The sequence below is a fragment of the Grus americana genome, chromosome 11 (assembly GCF_028858705.1).
Source record: "Grus americana isolate bGruAme1 chromosome 11, bGruAme1.mat, whole genome shotgun sequence".
NCBI classification, from domain to species: Eukaryota; Metazoa; Chordata; class Aves; order Gruiformes; family Gruidae; genus Grus; species Grus americana.
In genome coordinates this window covers 23,079,719-23,100,340 of record NC_072862.1, presented here as the reverse complement: position 1 = coordinate 23,100,340, position 20,622 = coordinate 23,079,719, and the positions used below count along the sequence as shown (strand labels likewise).

The 20,622-nt window shown below is 41.4% G+C and overlaps 1 protein-coding gene across 6 annotated transcripts in view; it reads right to left on the bottom strand.

Annotated features, from left to right (window-relative positions):
• The window catches only part of FBLN2 (fibulin 2), a 106,279-nt gene that overhangs the window by 21,839 nt on the left and 63,818 nt on the right, over positions 1–20,622 (bottom strand). For all 6 annotated transcript variants that reach the window (XM_054838245.1, XM_054838249.1, XM_054838244.1 and 3 more), the window contains 6 exons: positions 14,249–14,360; positions 10,849–10,978; positions 6,569–6,755; positions 4,944–5,150; positions 2,327–2,443; positions 1,774–1,875 (listed from right to left, as the gene is read on the bottom strand). In XM_054838245.1, the coding sequence (XP_054694220.1) occupies positions 1,774–1,875; positions 2,327–2,443; positions 4,944–5,150; positions 6,569–6,755; positions 10,849–10,978; positions 14,249–14,360 (855 nt within the window). The remainder of the gene's footprint in view (positions 1–1,773; positions 1,876–2,326; positions 2,444–4,943; positions 5,151–6,568; positions 6,756–10,848; positions 10,979–14,248; positions 14,361–20,622) is intronic.

Sequence of the window (20,622 nt, the reverse complement as noted above, 5' to 3'; positions counted from 1 at the left end):
TTTATGACTTTTGAGCAAAGTTATATGTATCCTGAGAATGTATTGCTAGGGAAAAAGCCAAATAGCGTACAACTCATGATGTTAAGTGGCTGAGCAAATGGTGCACATGTGTTTTTACTAACTCATATTGAAATGTCATATGCAAAGATGGCCAGAGAGCCTTTTAGCACAAATGGTTTAAATGCATTGCAGAGCATGAAGAATTATGATGCTGTGGTGAACGGCTTATACCTATCATCTTACCAACACATTTTCTATGCCTGTTGAGTATAAAGCCCTCTGCACAGATCACTCTGTGGTTGACACAGTAGAATGATCCCAATGTGTTCACACATAATTGTCCTCTGGAACAAGCGTGAGCACCTGTGAGACACTCATCCAAATCTATATCAACATGTTGCAACCAAAAGGGAAAAATAGAACTCTATTAGAACAATTTCTGAAATGAAACAACGCTTCTTTCATGCTGGAGATCTCTAAACGAAGTGTGTTGGAGCTACCACATCAGCACCATGCTATAATACACACAGTGTTACACTGAACACAGGGCTGGAATAAACCCTTGGAGATCATCTAGTCCTTGCTCACACCCCTACGCTTTTGTCATTGCAGAAAGAGCCATTCTTAGAACAGGCAGTCACACAGATGCAACGCACACTCTTTGCAGGAAACCTGTTTCAGTGCACCACCCCCCTTACCATCAAATACTTACTTTAATACAGATTATAAATGTGCCTTGCTACAATTTAAACTCACTACTTCCACTGACGTTTCTGAATGCTTTCACCTCCAACAATTGCCTTGAAATGCCCCTTTTGATTCTGACATCAATTAATCAAATTAGCTTCCACCACACTTGAGTAAGCAATGCACAGTGAATATTTCATCTGGTGATATTAAATTCCCATTTTCTTTACAGACTATCTGGAATTTCATGAAAATTATTTGTTATCCAATAAGATCGGAGATTAAGAGGGATGTGGATCACTTGTGAGCAATTCGGAGCATCAGAGGCTTCTCCTTGCATTTCACTGCTGGCTGTTATTGCTCCCATACTTACAGATTTATAATTAAGGTATGTCACAGGGCATTGCTTCCGACCCCCAAATCTTTCCTGGGCAAACACACCCTTTGTCACTACCCAAACACATCCATTTACAATGTACATAATGTGAATGATCATGACGCAGCTTTGCAATTCACTGTTCATCACTGTGCAGGCCTGAGCTTCAGCGTCACGTGAAACACATGGAGCTGTACCAGCTCACACTGGCACACTCTTCCTAGCAGTGAAGCCCCAGTGAACCCAGGTTTTCAAAGCAAGCAGAAACCAAATCAAACCAAACAGATGAGACAGCAGCGCTGCAGCTCTGAGGGAGTTCCTCAGGACAGCAACTAAGTCCACGTCCTGCTAGCTGCTCCCATTCTCAGGAAGAAAAGGTGCTGACTAGACAGACCCTGGGGAAGAACGATAGTGGGAATATGAACCAAGAGGGCTGAAAAAAAGCCTGGAATGTCAGAGGAGAAGAGCACAAATCCACGCTTGCCTTCACCTGAAGTCCCCAGGTAACAGGCACACTGGATAGACATGCTTCAGGAGTTATCTGTGAAGCAGATCTGGTATTCCTTCTCGCAAATGGTCTCTGTACTGCCATTGCAATTCACAGTACTGAAAATAAGGAGCCCTTAGAGAAACACCTAGGAGTATGGGATCAATAAGATGTATATAGAAGTGTTTTAACCATGTCTCTATGGTGAACTTGAACCACTTACCTTCGCAAGAAATCCCATCAGCCATGATAGTATATCCAGACAAACAAGAGCATACAACATTTCCTTCCACAATATTGCAGATGTGCTTGCAGGGGCCGTTATCTATACAAAGTGAAATTGCAAAACACATTAGCATTCACAACATCAATCAGCTGAAGTTACGAACTTCCAGGTCATCCAAATATAATCCCAGTTTAGGCAATGGGGAATGCAGTTTGTAAACAATCCGTTCAGACAGCCCTAATCACTACTTACAACCCTCCTATTACACAGACACACACCTGTGCCACTCCTACCTGTATTGTTCACATTGCGCTGCACAGCTGCGCTGCTTACCTTGAACTAAATAGCAGGTGTGTAATAACCCTGAAACCAGAGTAGTGCCTCAAATTACTTCCTCAGGTTTCCCCTGACAATTCCTCAGCCTTATGCCAGAGGTAACAAATCGAGGATGTGCACTGAATCATATTGGCGAAGGGACGTGTGGAATTTTATTCAGGCTCTCTAAACATTCCTCACTCGTCTGCATCTGCAGTTTACACCTCCAACATACCTTTACACTTATCCTGCTCTTCTTGTAAGGACACGATGAGAAGAGGCTGAGAAGGAGAGGCTGCTGGAGGGATGGTGGCTTCTGCTTCCAGCCTTGTCACCTGTCCTCTGTCAGGGTCTGTAAGGCAAGGGAGGCAGAGGTGGATCAGGGACAGCATCACCCCCACCCACACCCCATGACAAGGGTCCCAGTCCCATTCATCCTGCTCCATCGTGGTCTGTAGGAGGAAATATTTTGGTGACCTAGACAACTGTCTCTGCACGGAGGTGAATAGTCAGTTTTGGATGCTGCAATCTGTTTGATATGAACAACTGTCTGACAGCACGCACACACAGAGCGCTGCAAGCTAATGGAGACACTCACTAACGTTGTGAATACAGAGCAAGGAGCTTGGCTGAAAATTACTTCTGTAAACTATTGCAACACCTAATGAATCAAACAGAAACTGTTAATTTTATTTTTTAAAATGCTGCTATATTGTAAAGACAGCAGTTGTCTTTCATTTGGTGTATGATAAAAAAAAAAGCAGAATCCAAAACAAGTCTTTAAACTTATTCTGTACGTCCTATTTCAACACAGACAAAAAGCAGACACTCACCTTTACAAGCACATGATACTCTGAAATGACTTTTACACAGCCAAGCGGAAAACATGACAGCTGCTATCTGTCATTAAGATTTTCAACAAACAGTAACGGTAAAGGTATCAGAATAGTTAAAAAAAAAAAAAAAAAGCTCTTACATCAATAAGAGTAATCCAGTTTATCAATATCATCAAAACAGAAGCCTAAATCCATAAGGCTGAATTCCTCCTTATGAGGGATGTGTCCTATTCCTATTGATTTGAGTTCAAGTGTCACCTGGAGCAAAGTGTGAGCCACCAGACTATGGCAACATTAAATGATGGAGTGTGATTGCAATATGTGTTTGGGGTACAGGAAGAGCGATTTCATTTAAAAAAAAATAAAAATCACAGACATACAGTGGGCTATGACACAGAGGCAAACACAAGACACCTGCCTGTGGCATATCCTGAATGATTTCCCCAGAAAGAGAGCAGAGAAGCTAGAAGAAGCTTTTGAAGTTTCATCCATGTATGCTTTCTCCTTGCCTCATGGAGCCACTGCATGAACATTGCTTCTTCCAAGGCTCATGAAAAAATGTGACATGTTTTAAAAGCCAAAAGTTAAATACAAAAACATTCACAGTCCAGCAAAGAGCAGGAAACGTACTGGGACAGGTACAAACACAAAAGCATTGTATCCAGTCACAGGAGTAAAAATTACCAGCAGTGTGAGATTTCAAACTGTCTGGTGTGGGTCTCCACATACAGACCACATGACAGAGATGTGCACATGCGCAAAGGAAAAACGAGAAATGCGGGGCCACCGTACCACATCGCCAGGTGGAGCACACACGGTTCAGGCAAGCGTAGCGAGTGAGGTGCCCAGCCCTGCCATCTCCCTTGCCTAGCCTTTAATTTGACCCAGTACTCCACGATGACAGCAGCACCTCGCTCTTCCTACATGCCTCAGATGTCTCACTCGCAGTCCCCTACCCTCGTCGCAATCCTCTGCCTCAGCTGAGCTCTGCAAATCCCTCTACACCTCTTGGCACAGCCATAAGCACTGCAGTCTTGCAGATCTGCCAGGAATACTGACTACCCAGATACAAGATGTATTAACACAAATCTGCACTTTGACGGAGTTAGTAATGGGAGAAGCAAAGTAAAGGAAAACAAAACCACACGTATGCTCCAGGTGAGTGATCAAGCCAAATTTTGCAGTGCTGAAATAAGAACCATTTTCTTTACCTCTTTTGGATTAGGCTCCCTCCTCAGAATTTTAATATAAACAACAGGGCAGACAGCTGCCGCAGAAACACTGTCAAACACATTATTGATGTAAGCACTGTAATATCATGTCGAGAAGAATGACATAATGAACGCTCATTGTTTGGCTTGGGTAGAAAGTACTTGAAGTCTAAGGAACTTTGTCATGGGATGGCAACACTTATTTTCCTTGTTAAATAACTGAAAGCACTTGTAACTAATATAAGGTTTCAACTTTTTGGGTTATCTGATTTGAAATCTTGCCATTGGAGAACTCCAGACATCAAAACAATTACAACACAATAGACTTTCTTTTCAAGACTTCCACCACACTAGATATATTTAGATTTTGTATCACTGAAAGACGTTAATGATTTTAGATAAAAATCAAAGTTCAGGAAGCAATGCTCTCTGTCTGAACTGAGCAAAGTTTATCTAAAGGAAAGCTAGCTCTGAAATACAAAATGACTCGAAGAAGAAAAGGTATTTCATTAACAATCTTTACAAATCCTCTTCTGAAAAGTGAAAACAGACTTCATTTGAACACACTAAATCCCACCCTGATCTCATGCACCAATACACAAAAATAAGGCATAATTAAGTTTTCCTAAATGGTTGTTTTTCTTTACATTATTAACCAGTCCAATTTCCACAGAAAATAGCCATGCATCAGTACCTATAAAAAACCTCACAGAAACTACAGAGAAACTAAAAGAAAAGCCTGGTAGATGAATGCAGGAGGCACAAAGACACCATCATTCATGGTGTTTCCCGCCCATTTTCTCACCTGGAGAGCAGCTGGTCCCATCATCTTGCAAAGTGAATTCTGGAAAACAGGAACACTTGTAGGAGCCCACGGTGTTTATACACAAATGCTGACAGAGTTCCCCACCATAGATAAGACATTCATCCAGGTCATCTCCAGGCAGGTTATTTGACAGCTCAGCTTCATTACTGATGGACAAAGCTTCATTGTGATCTTCTGTCTCTGAAACTACAACAGAACAACACTTGCTGGTTCTCTAAAAAGTGTTTTGGCATTAGGACTGTACAGCATGGAGCATTTGGTCACACAAACTCCAGATACAGGCAAATCTACCCAAATCAGTTACTCCAAGGACAAGAGAAAATGAACCCATCCTGAAGATAAGAGCATTGTGCCAAATGCAGGTCCACTACCGCCTTCTGTAAGGCTGGAGGGATGGACATTTTAGAGGAACCACCAAGAAAAAGGGTGACTCTGGGAGGTCACGGGCTCACCTTTCACACTGACTACTAATGCCACTGCTGCTGTTATTTGAACTAAGGTATCACACTGAAGCCTCACCTGAGACTGGTCCCACTGAAGAACCACACTGAATTTCTAATTTCAGGAGAAAAAGTTATCCAGTTGGTTTGGAAACTCTTTTCTACACCACTATTAATTTATTAGCTGCTTCTGTACCTAGCACTACAAACATTCTGCGACCCACTTAATAGTGACATGGCTATTCTACTTACTTCTTTTGAACACTGGCAAAAGCACTTCTTCACTTCCTGACCAAGCTTGACAAGACTTTCTGTGATACTAAAATGAATTGTTCCGCAAGTTTCTCAGTCAGCTTTTCTTAAACACATACATGCAAACTTCCTTGCTCAGTGAGGTCTCAGCTAGGTTGAAATAAACCCTCACATTTGTTGGCAAGAGAAAATGTATGTTCAGCTCATCAGAAGAGAATGGACAAAACCTGAACCCTAGCATACGCAGGAGGTTACCATGCAACTCATGCATGACAGGTGGCTACAGAGTGATGCTAGAAGGAGCGTGGCCTTGGGCTGAGGGAGGAAATCTAGCTGTCCAAGCTCCAGATTTGTCACGCTCCCTTTGTCATGCCTCTTTGGCTGCAGGGATTTGACTTAGGTCTTCAGCATCACTATGTTGATATGTTGAAAGAGTACAAACAAATTTGTGGTGCTCTGGGGCATCTCCAGAGTGTGCTGTGAGAAAGTCGCTGTGATGTTCAGTGGTACAATAGGAAATCTATTCCCAGCATGTTTCATTGGTATCATAATCCATGGGACTACTTTGGCTGGAAAATACCCCTTATTTGCTTTATGCAGAATCTTTCAGGATTGCTCCTGCTGAAAGACAATGGTCTCTGTACTATGTGACTCAGGGGGGGAAAAAAAAAACCAACAGAAAACCCCAAACAAAGCCCTAAACTACTAAAGAAGGTATGTTTTGAGGATCAGAAACAATGACGTATTTTTTTCTTTTTCAAAACTGTTTTAAGAACAAAGGAGTATCTATTTGATCTGAGACAGAAAGCAACTGTGCTCCTGTAGCATCAGTCCTTCCAGCACCTCCCCATACAACCGTGTGAGGCAGAGACCTTATCTGCAATGTCTTACAAATCATAAACAGACACTTACCCTTCTCAGGTGTCACTGTTGGCAAAGGTTCAGGATGCCTTTTTATTTCTGGATGGATAAAGTGATCTCCCCCTTCGCAGCAGGACAGCATCACATGACTGCAGGGGTAGCCTAGATTTATGTTGGACTCACAGGTTTTCCCCTCGCTCCTCAGTCGCAGGCCCAGATTACAGCAATCACAGCATTGCTGCAAAAGGAGGAGACCATCAGTAACGAGGATTTAATACAGTCCGCTTCAGAGATGAGCCCACACACACACCGGGAACTGATCTGCACTTTCTTTAACAGCAGAGCATCTGGAAAAGCACTTGGGGTTTAGACGTTCGCAAACATCAAAGCTTTGCTTGCGCTTGATTTTGCCATCCCTGCACAAATGGGTCAGCTGCAACCAGGCTACACACAAACTCGCTGTGACAATGATTGCAGCAACTTCACATGCAAGGCAGTAGTGGTGCCGCACATCACCTCTTTCTAGCTCTTGCACACAGCCATTGCTTTGTATATAGTATATTATAAACAAAGTAATACAGATCTATAGGTTGTCACATTAGATCTCAAAAAATGGTTAGTTTGAAGCAATGTGAAAGGAATTGTAAATATCTTGCATGGCCATGAGGATCAGCTGCAGCATCTGAGCTCTGTCGATGAAGACTCTATGCACCACTGCCCTGCAAACCTACTGTGACCTTTAACTACCTGACTGTCCTGGACAGCATCCCACTGAGACAGTGGCCACAGAAAGGCCAGGGTATATTTTATGATCTATTTGCCTTCCTTTTCTTTCCTGAGTGCATCTAAGCAGCAGCTTCACTGACAGGTTGATGCAACGGGGCATCCCTGAAATGTAGCCTCTCTTGCGGTCTCCTCTGCTGCAGGTGGCAAACAATAGCTGTGCTGTGCTTTACTCAGTCACATACAAATCTATTGCACAGTCACAAAAATACATCAGATAAATTATATCAAATTCCAAAAGTCCATACTGTGTATGCATAGTGGATACCTAATCAACCAAGGAAGCTGAGGAGCTGTAAGTCTCTGCTATGGAGATATATGGGGTCATAAGTGAACTGAAGATGCCTGTCTGGATTTAAATGTAAGTGTCCTGATATCCCTTATACATATATATTTAGATGCTTTTACTGACAGAATATTTATAAAATGCAGAGTCTCTCCCTCTGCAACTCCTTTGACAGTCACGACATCCAGCCCAGCAACACTCATTTAAGGTTTGCAGCTACATTGAAACAGCCTCTCTGAACCAAGAGAAGCAATTTCAGTCTATTCAAATATGCAGTCTATGAAAAGGCGTCAGACAGGCAAAATGAAGGCCATAATTCAAACTGGCACCAGTTAGCTACGTCAACAGAAAGTCCAAGGATGGAACAGAAGAAAACTAAACTAAGCTCCTACTTCCCAGGAGAGAGATCTCTGGCCTGAGGAGAGCAAATAAGAGCAGCAGTGTTGTAAGGGCTGGACGCAGTATGGAGCTGGAGAGGAGTCATTTCACGATCACCAATCCTAGATTGGCATTCCCATTAAATCAGAGTCTGTCTCCACTAGGGAGATGGGGAAACTTGTCCACTAACAGCTCCATCTGCAGAAACTTCTGCTGAGTCACTTTTTCAAGACTCAAACACTGTAGCTTTAGGGTTTCTTGGGCATTTCACATGCGATGTGTACGCCTTGCATGTTCAGCCCAGTACCTATGGCTACGGCTCATGTTTTATGTCCCTCCTTTCTAATCTGAAAAGTCCACAAACATCCATCGTAAGTAGTAGATGTTATTCACATTTGCAAATATGCACAGCCATAAAGAGCTGCCTTTATGTGCCCAAAGACATGTTTGTGAAAAGAGCCAGTACAGGTCATGAAGATGCTGAATTATTTTTGATACTAAAGAGGCTAAATCATCTTTTCAAAAGAAGTATTAAAAAATAATATAACTATAATTGATTGTTGTCATGCTAGAAAAGAGAAAAATCCTGTTTTCATCCTCCCCAAATCCAGAATCCCCAAGTTCAAAATTTTATGAACTGAAAATTCTACTTTCTGTAAATATTTTTAGTTTTGGTACAAATTTTTCAGCTCCAGTATGCAAGATAAAAGAATTTAAGGATAATAGATATTTTTACTGAAGTGCTGTAAAATATTGGAATATTTGCCTTGAATGTATGTTTTTTTTCAGTCATAGTTTTGATTCACAATTTATCCCATGTGTAGGCATCACAGAAAGTATTAAATCAGTCACACACTTTTGGGTTCACATATTTTCCAGATGAATACAAGTGTCTCATTTTCCAGTGAAAAAATTTGTTAGTCAAAAAGTTCCTTCTGAAATGTAGAAACTTGAACGTCTTGATCTTCTATTAGCTACCTTTTGAAGTTCACCAGAATTCTACAACTGATTTAGTAATAAATTTTCACATACCGTTTTTACATTGACATTGAGAAACATGCCTTGAGAACCACTGTTTGATTCACAACTTTCTCTGTTCCTCTCAAAAATACCTTTCCTGGAAACCAGCATAATTGGATTTACCATGGTGGCATCTCCATCCACTACCAAAAAGCCCCTAAGCATGTGCTTTTTTCTTAGCATAAATAACACGTAAGATCAGCCTAAGATTAAGTGGTATTGAACTCAAGTTCAGTACCTGGATCCAAAGAACTGGCACTGCTGCATTCATCTCAAAGGAAAAGTAAGGACCCCACATCTAAAACGCCTGAAGAAGACCTACGCACGTTTGTTACCTGGAAGTAAACTGCCTAGCCTTTAGCAGGACAGTGTAAATGTCTTGCAAAGTCTTTGGGGCAACGAACTTATCTTTCCACATTCCAGACAAACTTCTTTGATTTATGACACCCCGACACAGCAGTCACTAATAGTGGAGCAGATCAGGGGAAAGACCGCTATACACTTTCAGCATTTTCTGCGAGGTCACCTCTGAAAGAATCCTTAAGTATAATAAAATTAGCAAACCTTTCTTAGTCTCAACACTGTCAATATTTATTCATTTTAATTATTTTTTTCAAGCAGTAGCTGCAATGACTTAGGAGCTATAGAGGAGGGCAAAGCTGCTCCTTCACTAATTTTACAATTTCAGATGGTCTCTTTTGAAGGAAATCATTACATTGGAACTGGCACAAGGAGCTATTCCCCAAGAGTATGGTGTAACTTGTTTCAGTTCAGACAGGAATGATGAAGTTTTCCTTCTCCACTTCCTCCTGAGGAATGGCATGTGTGATAAGACTTACTCTACAGCTTGTGCTCTGCCTGGCATGCAAAAGACCCACGGTGAAAACCTAAGAGTAATAACTCTGTCACACTTCAGAAACCTTAATGTTTTCTCCCAAGTGTACAAATTCTCTTTTTATTCTAATGATAGACTCCAGACCCAAGTAAATAATAGTTCTGAAAATGACAAATCGGCATAGCTAATTAAACTTTAAACTCCGCAGTAGATGTCCATGTATTCTGCTTTTCCAGCGAACAATTATCCGCAAGAATCCCCAATGTATAAGAACAGACAGAACTAATCAGTTTCCTGCTGAGACAACGGAAGCTGCACTTAAGCTTAGATATAGCTATGTAAATTATTATCAGATCGAAATGAATTCTGAAATGCACCCTTCTGGTAAAAACAAGACAAGCGAGCAAGCAAGATGCTGAATCTTCAAACTGGTTCAAATTGGTTTGGCTCCACTGATTCTCATAAAGCAAATCTCATTTACGCAAGCTGAGGCTGCAGCTCGTGATTTGTGATTTGAACCATTCGTTAATGGTCTGCCTTTATTTATGAACAAAAGCTTCCATCATCATCTAAAATGCTTGTTCCTCTAGTCCATCGTTTTGTTTAACTGAGAAATGAGGCTGCAATTCAACACTGTAGCCAAGCAAACTGTTCAGTACGGGTTTTGCATTATATCTTTGATTAAGTTTTGCCCTATCATTTTCTAAATTCTTCTACACCATAGACATAAAACCTAAAATGGTCTTTTCAGCTACTTCCAAACTGAGGAAGCAAAAGTAATACAGCAAGTTAAATCTTAAAAATGGAGATGGAAATAATTCAAAACAACATTACTATGAAGTTTTAAAAGGAGCTGCATCACCAGGCAATTGAAACCTAAACGCAAATAGCATAATTTCCCTGCCATGTTCCTGCAACTTTATAACCTACTGTGCTCCATAATAATGTATGAATAAGTTACTGTTGAATGCAGGAAATGAGGACGCTCCATATCAGAACAAAACCTATAGAAGTATCAGAGCAACTTACCTTATACGATGATCCCCCACAGGGATCGCTTTCCTCCGGTCCGCAAACATCTCCTTCCTTAGCAGCAATCATGCCAGCCAGGCAGCTGTTCTCCTTTACGGTGGAGATGCAACACTGCTTCTGAGCAATTCTGCAAAGGATCACGGAGGTCAAGTGTTCACTGACATTGAGAAGACATCAGGATGGGATGCAAAAAACCCCAGACCCATTGGATTCACCACACATTCCACAGATTTGGTCTGTTTGACACGTGTGTCAATACTAGTATAACACAGACAGTACCGCTGACCTTTGCAGGATATATTTTTTTCCCCTCATTTCTAATAAAAAGATGTACTGATAAATGCTCAAGAAGTCTTGTGTTTAGGTCACTGTCCTCAAAGTCTGGTCACAATTATCTCTTAAAGCTCATCTATATCTGTGCAACAGTTCCTCTTTCCCCGTGTTTTGCTTCTCAGAACTCTTCAGTAGGTTTCAGAAACAGAAAATGGACAGAAACCTTCTTCCCTGGAAAGTGGGGAAAGGGAAACGCATGTGTACACACTTACTTCTTCACCAACCAGAGGACGAAGCTCTGGACAGGAGCTAAGGAAAGTGTCACATCACAAAACCCTTATAAACTCTCCTTTACAGCCCTGCAGATTGCAACCCAGAATTTAACCTTTCGTCCAACTTTGGTTATCAAAGAGAAGGTTATGGGGACTTGATCACTGGATATGAAGTACTTTGGGAACGTACATTTCCTATACACAGCTCTTCAAAGCATTTAAAATGTTAAAACATTTTAACAAGATTCACTGAAGGTTGAAATGAAACAGATAAAAAATTTAAATGGCAAATTCCTAAATGAAATTTAATAGATGTTCGCTGAAATAATAAAATACTCTTCCCTATTAAAGTCTCTAGTGGATTCACACCCCCCCGCCCTTTCAAAGAGGTATCTGCTTCTTTCGCTCAGGTACAAAAGGGCAGACAAAATCACGTAGTCCCTTTGGCTTTACCCCATGACCCTGTCTCTCAATCCATGCAGCACGGGCTCCCCGGGAGGGGTGCGTGTCTGGTCCCGGGACAGGGAAGGGCCCCTGTGATGGAGAAGGGTGAGGTCTGAGAGCTGCAGGCCACAAGAATTCTCCTGAGGAAGTTATGTTGAGTACATGACCAGTAGATTGGGTATATGTGACACAGGTGAACATGTTAAAACTCAGATGAAATAATATATTATGAGTAAGGGTAAATTTCTGTTCTGGACAGATTCGGTGGCATGAAGGACTTAAGTGAAGTTTTTCTTTTTCCAAGAATAACCTTGATGTCTAACTATCTTTTGCTGATGCATTGTCACAAACCTATTTGCAGACCAGATCAATGAGTTGTTGGTTCAAAGAAGATTCAGAACATTTCTGCTTTAGGGAAAGAGTTAATGAGTTAAGATCAGTGAATTGACATCAATGTATTAAACTGATGGGAGTCTCGAACTGGGACACAGCATGGCAGCAAAAAGCAGGATTCATACTTCTACAGCTGAAGTAAATGCCACCCAGATAAACACTGCTCCGTTACAATAAACCACATATCAATTATGAGATAAAAACTACTATACTGGGTCAGATGAGATTTCATCTAGCCTAACATCCTATTTCTGATACAGCCAGTAGTACAAGCTCTGGGAGTATTTTTACATCTGGCTATCAATTGACTATCTAAGGATTTCCTGTAACTTGCTTTATTTTCACTCATCTAGTTACTACACATGATCTCTTTTAGGCAGTCCCAGTTCCCATCCTGCAGTTAGTGTTGTTGGTCACTACACAGAGGTAAGCCAAGCTGGCACGTGAATGTCCAGTGACATCAAGATACATCAACAAGAAGCTTTAACATTTAAGTTTTTGCCACCTGAAAACCCCAAAGTGGTATTTGGAGGCAACAGACACCACAATCTGCAACCTCTACATAAACAATCTACAGCCTCAGATGACACAGGGGAGGCTTCACTTATTTGCCTCTGCTGAAAAAATCAGTCCTCAGTGGTGGTCACTTGTAAAACCCGAGTATTTATAGATAATGGTCCTGGGAGAAAAGTTACTGATTTTTACAATAAGTATCTATCTTCTACTTTCAAAGTCTTTAGATACTGAGCCGAGTTAGTGGCAGACTCTCAGGAGCTTGCATTACTTGCCAGCATTCTGGCACCCAGAACAGTGCAGTTGAGGTTGGGCACGTGCACAGTGACCAGCTCTGCACGCTGGCACATCTCCCAATGGGAGCAGTAAGTTTTTGTCTATGCTTTCAAGGTTCTGCGGCCATAGATTTGAATACTTTTTTACATGAAATTTTTTCTTTAAACAGAATATTTACAGATGGTTTTACATCTTTAAAACAGGGACAGAACTGAAATTTTGAAAGTAAAACAACTCCTGATCTCTTATTCTTTCAAATCCCAATAGATTCACAGGGACTGAAACATTTAGGATCCAGCTTTTTCATCTAAACCCAGTCTCAGATGTGCAGGTGTAACTCATTAATGTATTGGATTTGCACCTACTTAGGCCCAGGCTGGAATTTTTTAATCTGTCTTTACTTCATAGACAGTTGGTTTGTGTCAGTTATGTCATGCCAGATCCCAGTGGGGGGGATTTTAATCTCCCACTAACTTCAGAAAGGTGCAATGATACTAACTTTGATAAAATCAGTTATGCCATACTTTTTTAATGCTGAAAATGTTGGGATCACTCTTAGAGAAATCCATCTGGCTTATGTTGCACTGTGTGAGACTCCGATAACTTTGCCTTCATCCCTCCCTAAGGCCTGTTTCAGACTAGGGGGGGAGCAGAGAGAGATGGGATGAGTTGCAGATAGTGTAATATGCTGTCTAGGTTACTCTGCACCCATTCTTCTTTTCTCGCTGTGCAGTTTGATTCTGGCACCCTCCTCAGACCAGATGCTATTGATACCAGCAGCATTATCAAGGCGTATGGTCCCCCCTCCAGCTGAACACAGACATCAGAACCAGCAGCCATTCACGCTGGACAATAAACACATCATTTAATGATATGGATAATTATTGCATTTAGCATTTGCCAAATAGAAGACAAACTCTGCCCTTCTATTTATCTGCAACTCCACAGATGCGCATAAAACTGGAAAACAAAAATTTGTGCTCTGCTCACATGAGAGAGGAAAAGAAACCTTAAAAGGCTTTTGTTTAGATTAGGATTTGGGGAAAGGGAGGGGGAAATCCTTCTTTCTAATTTGCCATAACATATTGCCAGTCTACCAGTAATTTATACAATGAAGTAAACAGCTCCCAGTCTCCTGAACATCTCACAAATTGTACAATCATTTGATTTCTCCTAAAGGGCTGCTCTCTATGTTAATCTAAAATGCTCGGTTTTGCCTTACGTACCTGCAAATATCACCATCCATGCCACTTACAGGGATTTCTGTGCACTCCCCGTTGTCTACAGCCCACTGCTGTCCAGCTCCACAGCAGCTCTCAATCAATTCCTTTGTGGAACCTGTATAAAACATACACCCAGAATTTTTTGTATGGAATGGATTCGTTTTAGCTCTGTTTTTTTAATTGAGAAGATATTTAAAATAACAATAGTTCACCTTTTTCTTCTTTTTTTTTTTTCTTTCCACATTTCATTTGGTTATATGCAAAAAAAGAAAAAGGCAACTGATGCCTGCAGTATCTTGACATAAGATCACCTGGTAATGTCTTTCAGGGAGGAACAGCAGAAGAAAGTTAGAGTTTTAAATACAATAAAAGACATAACTGGTTTGAAGACAACTCCACCTTTGGCATCTCTGAACAACAAAAAAAAACCCCACCCTGAAAAGTCATTCTTGGCCACTTAATGCTAGTTGATTTAATAAGTCACCATGCTTCTGTAACAGTGCGTCCACTACCACCAGCTGGATTAGCATGAAGGTGTCCAAGCAAAGTTCACAACACATGAAATACAGCTCACAGAGTGTACACAAGCTGGGCACAGAGCGCACACAAGCCGGGCACAGAGCGCACACAAGCCTCGGGAGTTCTCTTATACCAGACTGTGAATATGAAGTTTCACTGATGAGTAACAACAAACTCAAACACATTCCTTGTCACAGTCACTTAAAGTTCTTAGTATTTAGCAAGAGTGCTTTTAGTAGGTTTGACATATGTAGCATTAAGATATTGTTTCCATAAGACAGACTTAAGAAATTTCTCTCCTCAGAATTACCTAGAGTACATATACCTAAAGCGTCCTATGGCTGAATTTGAAGGTTTAGCTGGTTTAAAACCATAATGAAAAGGGTTTGAGAGATGTAACTCTGACTCTGCTAATGAGCTCATGTAAAACACTGCCACTAAGATGTAGCAAAAGAGATGGACATGTAGAATGCTACGCTACTTTTTACATTTTTCCTTGAGGATTTCCTCTTAAGATGTAAATTATCAGTAAAATATGACTTAAACTAGTGGATTTTCAATATACTACCTCTCCACTGTATACAACAGACTCAGGACACATCAGACTGGGGAGAAACAATATTTTTTGGAGTCTATACAGAAGTTTACTTCATGATGGACACTTGCCATGCTACTGGGGTGCAAACACCAAACATACACTAACATAAGGCAGCTAAAGTGACGCTGGAGGGCGAGGAGCCTGCTCTGTGGCAGCAGCTGGCGAGTGCTGTGCTGTGTCATTAGGAAGTTTTCTCCTGCGACTGCTCGTGCAGCGGATGGGCTGCATCGCACAAAGCACGTGGTCTGCCCCCTACCAGCTAACGGGTCCGCAGCAGGACCTGTCTGCCTTGGGAACACTTACACAGATATCAGGTAAGAAAATGATTAAGAGATGCCTTTTAGAGAGTCATGAGGTGCATTACGAATGCTCGGGGGCTGTGATTTCACTGTATTGCTATACATGTCAACACACACAATAAAGATGGTATATCAGACCAGAGGGCTCTGCTTTCCCCACAAAGAGTCAATGGCCCTGTGCTGATCAGTTGGAGCAGCGCCCGCTCTCTCCACTGGCTCATCAGAAGTGCTCCAGTTCCTTTTAAAGCCATTTACATGGATATAAGGAACAGTTTGTGCATTTTATTCATCCTTCCAGGCCAGTATCTGGCATGGTTTGGTGTTATCATTACAAGGAAACAAGACAAAACCACCCCAATGTTGAGTTGTAGGAGGTGCATGGGTGCAATGGGCCTTGGGTAGCTCTCACTGACCAACACCCAGCAACCCACGCTGCAGAACAAGGTGTTTTCAAGAACCCTCAGCCAGTTTTTAGGTAAAACCCTCCTCAATCAGTTCTGCTTACAGTGGGAGGGGGGGACCCTCTTTCTCAAGAAGGGCTTTAGCAAAAACGCTGAAGTGCTCTCCTGTCGAGACTCAGCAACAAAACTACACATTTGGAAGCCAGCCGCTGCTGGACCGGCCTTGCACAATTTCCATCTATTAGGGAATTGCATTCAGGCTGACAGGAGCGATGCTGCAGTCATCCCATCCGAACCGAGAACCCTCTCCTCCCACATGCTGACAGCAGTGTTAGATGGCAGCTTCTCCAATAGGCCAGATTTGATGAAAAAGTTAACAGAATCCCTCCTCTTGCCTGCATTTGGTATATGGTATCAAGATAAATACTTTTTCTTTGCAAAACTGTTAACACTTATGGTTAAGTGAGACATTTTTTAGAAATGGCTATAGTTCAAAACATCTGGGTATCCATGCTGCACAATTCAGAAAAAAGAGACAGCCTACGTTACCAGCACATTTCTGCTGTCACGTATTTACAGCAGTTATTCTCTATTTCAAACAATAGCAGAAGAACTTTCTATAGTGTCTTCTAGAGCTAAGTAGTCATTAGATATCAAGGGTAAGAAGTTTCAGTGAAGTGTTGTGCTATCTTCAGTGTTAAAAAATATTAGCACTTACACGGATAATACAAACGTCCTCAGTAGAAGACTATTCCTTTGTACTTGTTACAGTTAATACAGGACACAAAATCACATCTTGGAAATTGGAAAGTTCTCATCACCAGCATGGCTCGCTTTATAAAAAGCAACTAGAATAATGAAACACGTACAAAATACAGTGCCTGGGATCATGAGATGTCTGCTCATGAGAAAACAACTTTAAGAAACTGTATCTAATAGGAGATAAGAGGAGGGAGAGAAAGAAAGAATATGCGTCCCATTACTGGCCAAGATCTCACAGGAGAAAAATTACCAAATTCCATTTCCCTCTGTGTTCTTTGATCCCTGATAGGGTTCATCACACACAATCTATAGCAGTGTCTTAACAGACCTGAGTTTGATCTGGCTGAGCAGTTGGCAGGTGAAACACAGTTTGGGGGATATTCTTGCAATGTAATTAAGCCATGATACCAAGGATAAGTAGGATTGCCTCCGTTCCCTCTGGAGCGAGCTTGGGGCCAAGCCTGAGCCACCTGCAGAGGTGAGGGGGGCTCTGTGGGCGCTGCTGCCTCCGGCTCTACTCCCGGCTGCACAGCGGTACTGCAGGAACTTTGTTTCCCACATGGAACTTCTTGGCGAAAGTATTTTGACTTTTTAATTAGGTATTTCACTGAAAAGGGAAAACGGTCTGTGGAAAAACACCTCCTTCATCACTAACTCAGACAGATGGGTGAGGGGAGGAGATTACAGCAAGTGACAAGACACGGCTCCTCACAGCTGCAGCCACGTGTGCCCAAACCAGCAGCAACCTTGTGGCCAGGAGCATCAAACCCCGCACCACCTGCCACCCAACTGCCCGTCTGCCCCAGCCCTTCCACGTTTCTTGATAGTGCGTCAATCAACAGGAACTCCAAAAAAGTAGTAATAGTTTTGACAGTTGACACTAAGAGGGAGAGTCTGGCTTCCAGGACAAAGCCCATTCTTTTTGTGCCCATAAACTCCAGCTGTGCAGCTCCATTAGGTTACAGAGAGAAGGGGAGAGGCGCTACGGCAAGTCAGTGCCACAGAAAACTCACGTGCACAGTAAGGACTGTAGACGAGATCGTGGCACAGACAGCTTCGTCTCGACCCTCAGTCCTTATTTATATGTTAAAAAAGAAAAGGAGTGAGGGGGGAAAACGGGGTGCACATCCCACTTTTGTAAATTTTACTTTGTTTTCTTTAAGGCTTCAGGGAGAGAGAACCCAAACCAGACCTGACGCCACTGCACCCTCACCCTGTGAGCCCAGCTGCAGAGGGGTTCTGGTCACCGAAGCCATTTCTGCCCTCCCACATCGCCATGCTCGTGCTCACACACAAGGGCACAAGCACCACAACAAACTGCCACTGGACTTCAGTCTGTGCAATGCTTTCCTTTTATGCAGCATATTAACAATGTTAAAACTATACTTAAGTCTTGAAAGCTGTATTACACGTAAGAGTTGCTTTATGACATGAGAGGGATGATATATGCAGTTAAACTAGGCAGGAAATATACCTGGTACCAAATAATCGCAAAACATTGCTATAAAACAGTTTTTCAACATAGTTTTAATTCAGTCCCTCAGTGGAAACTCCATTCATTTTACCAAATGCTGAACCACATTTGTTGCTACAGTATTGCTAGGTTTAAAACACAAGAATATAGCAGAATTTACTAATCTATACTGCAGTAATCTACATTATTTATAATTCAAATAAAAATGAATTACTCATTCCTCACTAAAGATTCAATATCAGATTGCTGTACTGAAATGCCATACTATTAAGCAGTCATATTTACAAAATATATTGCCTTTTGTTATGATCTTATGAATAATTAAAGCTAGAATGCAGTTATAATAAAATGAACAAAACTATTGCATTTTATCTCAATCAGGAATTAGAAAAACTGAATAATTCATAATAGGATTCACAGTCATTAGCACAGATTTATGATATTTTCATTATACATTAGCAAGAACAAACATATACAACTAGAAACATGCACAAGACTGAAGATCACATAGCTTCTATGCTGGATGGAGACTTTCAGCTATATGTATAACAGACTTTGAAATACTTAAACATTCAAGTAGAGCTTTGTTTATTTGGGGCTTTCATGATATTAGCACGTTTAGAAGTAGATTTGCATCTGCTCATGGAAATCAAAGTCATTTTATTTGAAAACATCATACTGAATATTTGTTATACTGTATGCACCTTTGATACTTCAAAGAGTCATTTAACAAGATACCTGTTAACAGATAATTTGCTATTTATTAATTTCTTCACTAGGAAAAAAAAAAAAGTAATTTATTTCAGGCTGTACTATAAACCAGCATCATGGCTCCTCACTTGTTTTCAATTTAGTAACTTATCTCCTACAATTATCACTCTACATCACTCTGAAGATATGAACTAAAGTACATTTTGGCCTAATCTCAGAAGTTTGTGTATTGTCTTTTAGAGACATTTAGCATTTAATTCAAATATTTAGAGAAACATTTTCCCCCCGGAGAACTTTAACTCATCCTTGACTGTGCCTGCAAACGTGATGTTGTCTCGCTGCCTGGTCCAAACCTGACGGGTGGCGGGATGGCCTCCCACTGACACGGCGTCACAGCAAGGTTTTCCATAGCCACGTGATATCCACGCAGCTTTTACATGCTGCTACCCAGGAATTTCATCTTTCAGCTCGAAAAATCTGGTATAGGGGAGGTGTGTGTATTTTTAAACATTTAGCTGAAACTCAAACATTAGACTGAGGAAAACACAGTTAAAGGCTACTAAATTATTTCTCCCCACTCACACCATCAGTTTGTGAGAACAGCAGAGGAGACAAAAGGGATTTTCAAACCTCCTCCTCCCCTTTTTTCCTCCCAGTGTTCACAAATGATGTTTCGAGAGTGATAAAACATCAGCCAGCTCTATGACTAGTCAAGCAGGGATAGAATGTTTCCGTTTCTTGCCAGAGCTTTTTTGGACACTTAAGTTTCACTGATTTCAGCTTCACCTGAATTTCCACTCAGAACATTTAAGCGGTTTCGCACCTTTGATTTCATTGCTTACTTCCATTCTCACTTTAGTTTTGCAGCTCTGCAGAGCATTTGCATCGATTGACTAACTCCAATTGTGCAAATACCCAGTCTTTGAGCAAATGCATTGACTCACTGACCGAGCTATTAGGTATGTTTTATCCACCGTTCTCCTGTCCTAAATGTTTCTTTTGTCTAAGCAGAACACAGACAGACAAACCTTAAGACTTCAGCACTTTCTCACACAATGCAAGCAGTGAGCACTGACTCTTCACACTAACCAATCCATCCAAGCCTTCCACCCATGAGTGGCAAGTCACGGGTTAAATCTTGGCCATTAGCTTTAACAGTACCAAGATTTCATTCAGTTAAAATAAACAACTATTTTCCTTTCTACTAAAATTATCATAGGAGCCATGACGCATTGAAGCGCCTTAGATAGTAGTTTTTATCTACAGAGACACCCGTGTAGGCAGACGCAGTGCAGGGGCTTGGATACAACCACTTGATCCAAGATACAGGTAAGTTCAAAATTCATATTATTTCCAAATAAGATCACCTACTAGCCAGGGACAGTCAGTGCACCGTGTTCCAGATGAAGCATGAAGACTGGCATTTCAGGGGCAGTGTGATGTTGTCAGCCCCAGGCAGCTACATCCCTTCACTGCTGGCTTTAATTTAAGTTGTTAATTGCCGGATCAGTACCCACATGTGAAAGAGGCAATGCTCATACCTCCATAACTGAGCAGAACTCTTGTTCTTATGATGAAGCACGCTATTCAGTTCCTATTCCTGAGGAAAATAA